The sequence below is a fragment of the Mobula birostris genome, chromosome 5 (genome assembly GCF_030028105.1).
Source record: "Mobula birostris isolate sMobBir1 chromosome 5, sMobBir1.hap1, whole genome shotgun sequence".
Lineage (NCBI taxonomy): Eukaryota > Metazoa > Chordata > Chondrichthyes > Myliobatiformes > Myliobatidae > Mobula > Mobula birostris.
The window spans coordinates 196,397,132-196,406,824 of NC_092374.1; the positions used below are offsets into that span (position 1 = coordinate 196,397,132).

Sequence of the window (9,693 nt, forward strand, 5' to 3'; positions counted from 1 at the left end):
GAATTAGCTAAGATAGACTGGCAAATGACACTTAAAGGATTGACGGTGGATATGCAATGGCAAGCATTTACAGGTTGCATGGATGAACTACAACAATTGTTCATCCCAGTTTGGCAAAAGAATAAATCAAGGAAGGTAGTGCACCCGTGGCTGACAAGAGAAATTAGGGATAGTATCAATTTCAAAGAAGAAGCATACAAATTAGCCAGAAAAAGTGGCTCACCTGAGGACTGGGAGACATTCAGAGTTCAGCAGAGGAGGACAAAGGGCTTAATTAGGAAAGGGAAAAAAGATTATGAGAGAAAACTGGCAGGGAACATAAAAACTGACTGTAAAAGCTTTTATAGATATGTGAAAAGGAAAAGACTGGTAAAGACAAATGTAGGTCCCCTACAGACAGAAACAGGTGAATTGATTATGGGGAGCAAGGACATGGCAGACCAATTGAATAATTACTTTGTTTCTGTCTTCACTAAGGAGGACATAAATAATCTTCCAGAAATAGTAGGGGACAGAGGGTCCAGTGAGATGGAGGAACTGAGCGAAATACTTGTTTGTAGGGAAGTGGTGTTAGGTAAATTGAAGGGATTGAAGACAGATAAATCCCCAGGGCCAGATGGTCTGCATCCCAGAGTGCTTAAGGAAGTAGCCCAAGAAATAGTGGATGCATTAGTGATAATTTTTCAAAATTTGTTAGATTCTGGACTAGTTCCTGAGGATTGGAGGGTGGCTAATGTAACCCCACTTTTTAAAAAAGGAGGGAGAGAGAAACCGGGGAATTATAGACTGGTTAGCCTAATGTCAGTGGTGGGGAAACTGCTGGAGTCAGTTATCAAAGATGTGATAACAGCACATTTGGAAAGCGGTGAAATGATCGGACAAAGTCAGCATGGATTTGTGAAAGGAAAATCATGTCTGACGAATCTCATAGAATTTTTTGAGGATGTAACTAGTAGAGTGGATAGGGGAGAACCAGTGGATGTGGTATATTTGGATTTTCAGAAGGCTTTTGACAAGGTCCCACACAGGACATTAGTGTGCAAACTTAAAGCACATGGTATTGGGGGTAAGGTATTGGTGTGGGTGGAGAGTTGGTTAGCAGACAGGAAGCAAAGAGTGGGAATAAACAGGACCTTTTCAGAATGGCAGGTGGTGACTAGTGGGGTACCACAAGGCTCAGTGCTGGGACCCCAGTTGTTTACAATATATATTAATGACTTGGATGAGGGAATTAAATGCAGCATCTCCAAGTTTGCGGATGACACGAATCTGGGTGGCAGTGTTAGCTGTGAGGAGGATGCTAAGAGGATGCAGGGTGACTTGGATAGGTTGGGTGAGTGGGCAAATTCATGGCAGATGCAATTTAATGTGGATAAATGTGAAGTTATCCACTTTGGTGGCAAAAATAGGAAAACAGATTATTATCTGAATGGTGGCCGATTAGGAAAAGGGGAGGTGCAACGAGACCTGGGTGTCATTATACACCAGTCATTGAAAGTGGGCATGCAGGTACAGCAGGCGGTGAAAAAGGCGAATGGTATGCTGGCATTTATAGCGAGAGGATTCGAGTACAGGAGCAGGGAGGTACTACTGCAGTTGTACAAGGCCTTGGTGAGACCACACCTGGAGTATTGTGTGCAGTTTTGGTCCCCTAATCTGAGGAAAGACATCCTTGCCATAGAGGGAGTACAAAGAAGGTTCAGCAGATTGATTCCTGGGATGGCAGGACTTTCATATGAAGAAAGACTGGATGAACTAGGCTTGTACTCGTTGGAATTTAGAAGATTGAGGGGGGATCTGATTGAAACGTATAAAATCCTAAAGGGATTGGACAGGCTAGATGCAGGAAGATTGTTCCCGATGTTGGGGAAGTCCAGAACGAGGGGTCACAGTTTGAGGATAAAGGGGAAGGCTTTTAGGACCGAGATGAGGAAAAACTTCTTCACACAGAGAGTGGTGAATCTGTGGAATTCTCTGCCACAGGAAACAGTTGAGGCCAGTTCATTGGCTATATTTTATAGAGGGAGTTAGATATGGCCCTTGTGGCTACGGGGATCAGGGGGTATGGAGGGAAGGCTGGGGCGGGGTTCTGAGTTGGATGATCAGCCATGATCATAATAAATGGCGATGCAGGCTCGAAGGGCCGAATGGCCTACTCCTGCACCTATTTTCTATCTCTATCTCTATCTCTTAACGAAGATGAGTCCATCCTGGAAAAATCATCAGCCGAGATTGAATGGCCTAATTCTGCTTCAATATTCTATAGTCTTATTCCCCAGCTCTTGCTGAAGGAATTCCTCCTCATGTCATTCTAAACAGAAACGCGTGCTCACAGACCCTAGATTGCCCCATGAATGGAATCATCCTTTCCATGTCCTTTGCTTTCAGTATCCAGTCGTTTTCAGTGAGATTCCCTCCCCCCCACCCCCCATGAATGCAGGCAGCGTCTCTAGTAGAAGCCACGACTGCTAGGGTGGGTTGTGCCCATGATGTATTAGACAGAATCCATTACTCGCTTCAGCCTCTTGTTGTCACGGAAGGTGTCTGGGTGTATTTAAGGCAGAAATGGATGTTTGTAAGGGAGTTAAGGGTTTATTGGGCGGTTCCCCTCCCCTCATCCTTCATGCCGCAAATCGTCTATGAAATTCTCTCCGGCTGGGGCGGGATTTGAACCGTCTCCTTTCCGTAATCGCAGCCGCTGGAAACCTGGTCCAGACACCTCACAGCTACGCCACCGGAGCCGTTCTGTGACGCAATGTTCCTGCCGTTCTGTGATTGGCCGGCGCCGGGTAACGTTGTAACTTTCGCGTCCGCTCTGAGGTCTGATAAGACGCAACTGCGAGCTGAGGGCCGGAAGCGGCTGGTGAGCGTCGGGCGTCGCTGTTGTACACGTGGCTTGACATGGTGGCGAGAGCCGTGCCCGGTACGTCGACCGCTGCACAGCAGCAGTGCAAGAGGCGACGGCAGAAGGCAGCGGGGCAGCCGTGCCGGCGGAGACGGCGCAAGACACAAAAAATCAACCAGCTGATTAAGCAAGCGTTGTCGGCTCGCAAGCCGTGCGGCGGCTTGTCGCTGTCGTCGTTGCGGGCGGCGCTGCTCGCCAACGGCTACGACGTGGAGGAGAACCGCCCACGCTTGCAGATGGCCATTGGGCGGGAACGGCGGCGGCGGCAGCGGCAGCGGCAGCGACAACAGACGCCCCGTGGCCGGGGGACAGACGCGGCGGCGACGACTGGCTGCCTTCGCGGTGGCCGCAGTCAGAAGGCCGGGAAGCAGATGCGCAGAAGCCCGTCCCGCACCCGCGATCGTTCGCCGCCCAAGAAGAAGCCCAACATCCGGAAGAAAGGCCACTGCAAGAAGCCGACGGCCGGCAGGAAGCGGGGCAAAGCCGCCCTTAGAGACACCAGGATCAGATCCGTGAAATAACTTGCACTCCTTCCTGAAACAGGATATTCACCAAGAACTGATAATTCGAAACAAAAAAAGGGCTCTTTTTAGAGCCGCAGTTAATTGTGCAGAAATAAAAGACAAATCTCCATAAGTGAGAAGTCGATTTATTTTGTGCCCCTCTTATATGCGTATGTGAAGAACAGTTTTCTTCAACACCCTCGCCCTGATTGTTTTTTGTATTTCCACACTAAAGTTGCCTTGATTGTATCCCAAAATGCGCGCCCCCTCTTATTAAATTTACCTTTTCTCTGGGGAGAAAGGTTTCTTATCAGACACACATCCAAACGTTATCCTTTTGGTAGAACAGAGAGGTGGGGAATTGAACTTCCCTTTGTCTAGTGTCACCCTTGACACAAAGGAAGAAACAAGACCGGTGACAGCGATGCTGCCCTTCGGCCCACGCTCCGCGCCAGCCAGCATGACTTGTCCTGTAGAAGTTGCCGACAAAGAGGCTGGCTGTTCGGTTCATCTTGGCTGATCCAAAATTCACACCATTATTTCCAGGAAAGTCTTAATAGATCTGTAGATTCTGTTTACCTTCAGAAACGGAACGTCCGAAAATACAAGAATTTTGCAAATCCACAATATTAAAAGTTTGACCGGAAGCCCTCACTATGGCCATGGATCACTGCTGGCAGTATATATCATGTTGAGTATTATTTCAGAACGTTTCTGCCAAGTAACAACAGAATGGACGGTCCCCCATCTCCAATGGTAGAATATTGACGCCGCCGTTGAGCTGTCAATGCGTTGTTTCACAACAGTGACTATGTTGATCGCATTAAATTATTCTTTGGAGGCACGCAGGCCTCCAAACCACGACAAGGTTTTGGCTCTCTTGGAGGACAGGCATATTGTGATGATAAGTTTTACTTTGATCTTCACTTTGTATTTGCACGCTTTGCTGTTCTAATCATGTAAACCATTGATATTTTCTTGTTGAAAGGTAAAATTACTGCTTAATCCAGGTTGTACTATGCAAACTCCACACAGATAGCACTGGAGGTCGGGATCAACCAGACTAGGGTGTCTGGCCTTAAACCAGCGGCTCCACCCGCCGCGTTGCTGTTCTGCCGTATATGTGACTCCAGGTCCTCCAGTACTCATGAATTAATCGCTTCTCTCCTTTAGGGCCAATTACAAATGAACGATAAGCGCTGGCATTTCTGGCGAAGTCCACGTCTGCTCTCCAATAAAAATGGCGAAATTTATATTGAAAATAGAAAGAGGTAAGATGCAAGAGATTCTAAATAATTTTAAAGGTCGTTCGGTAGATCATAGGTAGGAAGCCTGGACAATTAAAAAAATTTCTTTGCGTGGTCAAATTAAAGTAAAGAAGACGTGGCCAGCGAGCCAATGATCACGAAATGCCGAAAAAACTTCCGTTCCAGGATCAGAGTTGTGCCGTTGACTCTACCACTATGGATCATCTCTTGTATAGGCATGGAATGCCTCCTTTTTTTTGCATTGAGGTTTTGTTTTTTCCACAAATCCACGACACCCTGGCTAAAAAAAATTCTCCTCATCTCTGTTGTTACTGGGTACCCTCTAATTCTAAGACTGTGGCTTCTTGTTCTGGACTCACCCACCAAGGGAAACAACCTTTCCAAATCTACTCTTTCCAACCTTTTCAACATTCGAAATGTTTCTATGAGATCCCCTCTCATTCTTCTATACTCTAATGAATACAGTCCAAGAGCCGACAAACATTGGTTTAGCTGGTCGTCCCTCAAGAACAAAGTACCGCCCACATAGCTGCACTGGGACGATACTAAGGTCCGGAGCAGTGGACCAGGCAGTAACGATCTGCTTGGAGAAACAAGGAATTCCTTCTGGTATTTCAATACAGAACGTTGGAGCTTTCGTCAGAAACACAGATGTCTGCACCAACGGGGACAGCCATCGGTATCAACCTGGGCACCACCTACTCCTGTGTGGGGGTCTTCCAACATGGCAAAGTGGAGATCATCGCCAACGACCAGGGCAACCGCACCACCCCCAGCTATGTGGCGTTCAACGACACCGAGAGGCTCATCGGTGATGCAGCCAAGAACCAGGTGGCAATGAACCCCGCCAACACCATCTTTGATGCCAAGCGGCTCATCGGGAGGAGGTTTGATGACCCGACGGTGCATTCCGACATGAAGCACTGGACCTTCCAGGTGGTGAGTGATGCGGGGAAGCCAAAGGTGAAGGTGGAGTACAAGGGGGAGAACAAGACCTTTTACCCAGAGGAAATCTCCTCCATGGTGCTGACCAAGATGAAGGAAATTGCTGAGGCTTACCTTGGCTGCAGAGTCACCAACGCTGTCATCACCGTTCCTGCTTACTTCAATGACTCCCAACGCCAGGCAACCAAAGATGCTGGTGTGATAGCTGGTCTCAATGTCCTGCGTGTCATCAATGAGCCAACAGCAGCTGCCATTGCCTATGGTCTGGACAAGAAAGGCAAAGGGGAGCGTAATGTTCTCATCTTTGACCTGGGTGGTGGCACCTTCGATGTGTCCATTCTCTCCATCGATGACGGTATCTTTGAAGTGAAATCAACAGCTGGTGATACCCACCTGGGAGGAGAGGACTTTGACAACCGCATGGTCAATCACTTCATTGAGGAGTTCAAGCGGAAATACAAGAAAGACATCAGCCAGAACAAGCGAGTGGTGAGGAGGCTGCGGACGGCCTGTGAGAGAGCAAAGAGAACGCTGTCTTCCAGCACACAAGCCAGTATTGAGATTGACTCTCTGTTTGAGGATGTTGATTTCTACACCTCAATCACAAGGGCTCGCTTTGAGGAGCTGAACTCTGACCTGTTCAGGGGCACTCTGGAGCCAGTGGAGAAAGCTCTGAGAGATGCCAAGCTGGACAAATCCCAGATCCATGAAATTGTCCTGGTCGGAGGCTCCACCCGAATCCCCAAGATCCAGAAGCTGCTGCAAGATTTCTTCAACGGTAGGGAGCTGAACAAGAGCATCAACCCCGACGAGGCCGTGGCCTATGGGGCAGCTGTCCAGGCAGCCATTCTGATAGGCGACAAGTCGGAGAATGTTCAGGATCTGCTACTCCTGGATGTTGCTGCTCTGTCATTGGGGCTGGAGACGGCAGGTGGAGTCATGACCACCCTTATCGAGCGTAACACCACCATCCCCACCAAGCAGACCCAGATCTTCAGCACCTACTCTGATAACCAGCCTGGGGTCCTTATTCAGGTGTTTGAAGGCGAGGGAGCCATGACCAAGGACAACAACCTTCTGGGCAAGTTTGAGTTGAGTGGCATCCCTCCCGCTCCTCGTGGCATACCCCAGATTGAGGTGACCTTCGATATTGACGCCAATGGCATTCTCAATGTCTCTGCTGTTGACAAGAGCACCGGGAAAACAAACAAGATCACCATCACCAATGACAAGGGCAGGCTGAGTAAGGAGGAAATTGACAGGATGGTGCAAGATGCAGAGAAGTACAAGAATGAGGATGAAATGCAGCGGCAGAAGATTGCAGCCAAGAACTCCCTGGAGTCCTATGCCTTCAACATGAAGGGCTCTGTGGAGAATGAGAAGATGGCCGGAAAGATCAGTGCTGAGGACAAGAGGAAAGTCATTGACCTGTGCAACGAGACAATATCTTGGCTGGAGAAGAATCAGATGGCAGAGAAGGAGGAGTTTGAGCACAAGCAGAAAGAGCTGGAAAAACTCTGCAATCCCATCATTGCCAAACTGTACCAAGGAGCAGCCACAGGGGAATCGTGCAGGGCACAGGCTGGGACTGCCAGTTCTGCCGGACCAAGTATTGAGGAGGTGGATTAAAGGACTGTAAATGTGACTATCTGGGACTTGCACGGTTTGAGCTCTCTGGACACTTCAGTGGGTCTGATGCTAATGTTGGCACTTGGGAATAGTCTTCACTGTAACACCACTGGGTCATGTCAATGTCCTGAATCTGGCTGTGATGTACTAATTGTAAACACCGGTAACTGAGTCTATTCAATTCATTTAATTGGGTTTTCTGTATTGGGTTCTTTTAATGCCAACTGTTTTGGAATGTAAACTTTGTACAGTTTTAAGTATCTTGTAACATGCTTTTAATAAATCTTTTATTTTTTTTTAAGAATTGAGTGTAATTATATTTCATCACCAGGGAAGGAAAACTTGCCATTTTGTTTTCAAATACATGAAGTCAACAATTTATAGGTCTTAAAGTATCACTGTATCTCAATAAATGTTCCCTCCTCTTCCTCCCTTTCCCAGGGATATCTTCCTTCTAATTTCCAGCACACCTTCTTTCTGGATCTCTTTTGTCAACACTTCCCCACTCTCACAGGTGATAGTCATAGTCACACTTTATTGATCCTGGGAGAAATTGGTTTTCGTTACAGTTGCACCATAAATAATTAAATAGTAATAAAACCATAAATAGTTAAATAGTAATATGTAAATTATGCCAGGAAATAAGTCCAGGACCAGCCTATTGGCTCAGGGTGTCTGAAACTCCAAGGGAGGAGTTCTAAAGTTTGATGGCCACAGGCAGCAATGACTTCCTATGACACTCTGTGTTGCATCTCGGTGGAATGAGTCTTTGGCTGAATGTACTCCTGTGCCCAACCAGTATATTATGTACTGGATGGGAGACATTGTCCAAGATGGCATGCAACCTGGACAGCATCCTCTTCTCAGACACCACCATCAGAGAGTCCAGTTCCATCCCCACAACATCACTGGCCTTACGAATGAGTTTGTTGATTCTGTTGGTGTCTGCTACCCTCGGCCTACTGCCCCAGCACACAACAGCAAACATGATAGCACTGGCCACCACAGACTCGTAGAACATCCTCAGCATCATCCGGCAGATGTTAAAGGACCTCAGTCTCCTCAGGAAATAGAGACGGCTCTGACCCTTCTTGTAGACAGCCTCAGTGTTCTTTGACCAGTGCAGTTTATTGTCAATTCGTATCCCCAGGTATTTGTAATCCTCCACCATGTCCACACTGACCCCCTGGATGGAAACAGGGGTCACCGGTACCTTAGCTCTCCTCAGGTCTACCACCAGCTCCTTAGTCTTTTTCACATTAAGCTGCAGATAATTCTGCTCACACCATGTGACAAAGTTTCCTACCGTAGCCCTGTACTCAGCCTCATCTCCCTTGCTGATGCATCCAACTATGGCAGAGTCATCAGAAAACTTCTGAAGATGACAAGACTCCGTGCAGTAGTTGAAGTCTGAGGTGTAAATGGTGAAGAGAAAGGGAGACTAAGACAGTCCCCTGTGGAGCCCCACTGCTGCTGATCACTCTGTCGGATACACAGTGTTGCAAGCACACGTACTGTGGTCTGCCAGTCAGGTAATCAAGGATCCATGATACCAGGGAAGCATCCACCTGCATCGCTGTCAGCTTCTCCCCCAGCAGAGCAGGGAGGATGGTGTTGAACGCACTGGAGAAGTCAAAGCTATCAAAAACTCATGGTTCCGCCTCCTTCTGCTACCCATTGTGTTTTTCCCTATTCCTTCTTCACCTTCCCTGCCTATGCCCTCCCTCACCCCTTTATCTTTCCCCTTACTGGTTTTTCACCTGGAACCTACCAGCCTTCTCCTTCCCACCCTCCCCCCACATTCGTTATAGGGCCTCTGCCCCTTCCCTCTACAGTCCTGACGAAGGGTTCTGGCCCGAAATGTTGACTGATTATTTCCATGGATGCTGCCTGACCTGCTGAGTTCCTCCAGCGTGTTGTAAGTGTTGTTAAACTTATTGGTACTATGTTTTCCACCTTGGCCCTGGAGTAACACTGTTTGATTTGACTGTATTAATGTATGGATGAACTATCGATTTCTGAGGTGGACTGTCACAGGGATGCTGTCCACTACCTCTCTATAGGTAGTACCTATCACCTCCTCACTCTCCCTAATCAGCTGAAGGTCATCAAGTTGCAGCTCCAGACCCCTAACACGGTCCTTAAGGAGCCTCATCTCAATGCACCTGGTGCAGATGTAATCCTTGGGGAGGCTGGGAGTCTCCAACCACAACACTAATCCTGGATGCACACCTCTAATGCTGCTGTTAATATAATTTATGTTTAAGTTCAAGTTTAATTGTCGTTCAACCATACATTAATACAGTCAAATGAAACAGCGTTACCCTAGGGCCAAGGCGGAAAACATAGTACCAATAAGTTTAACAACACTTACAACACATTGGAGGAACTCAGCAGCTCGGCCAGCATCCGTGGAAAAGATCAGTCAAGGTTTCGGGCCAGA

At 47.7% G+C, this 9,693-nt stretch overlaps 1 protein-coding gene across 1 annotated transcript; it reads left to right on the plus strand.

Annotated features, from left to right (window-relative positions):
• Positions 1–5,327: 5,327 nt before the first annotated feature.
• On the plus strand, positions 5,328–7,272 carry LOC140198211 (heat shock cognate 71 kDa protein-like). The gene has a single exon (XM_072259250.1). The coding sequence runs from the start codon at positions 5,328–5,330 to the stop codon at positions 7,248–7,250; it is 1,923 nt and encodes a 640-aa protein (XP_072115351.1). The 3' UTR covers positions 7,251–7,272.
• The last annotated feature ends 2,421 nt before the right edge of the window (positions 7,273–9,693 follow it).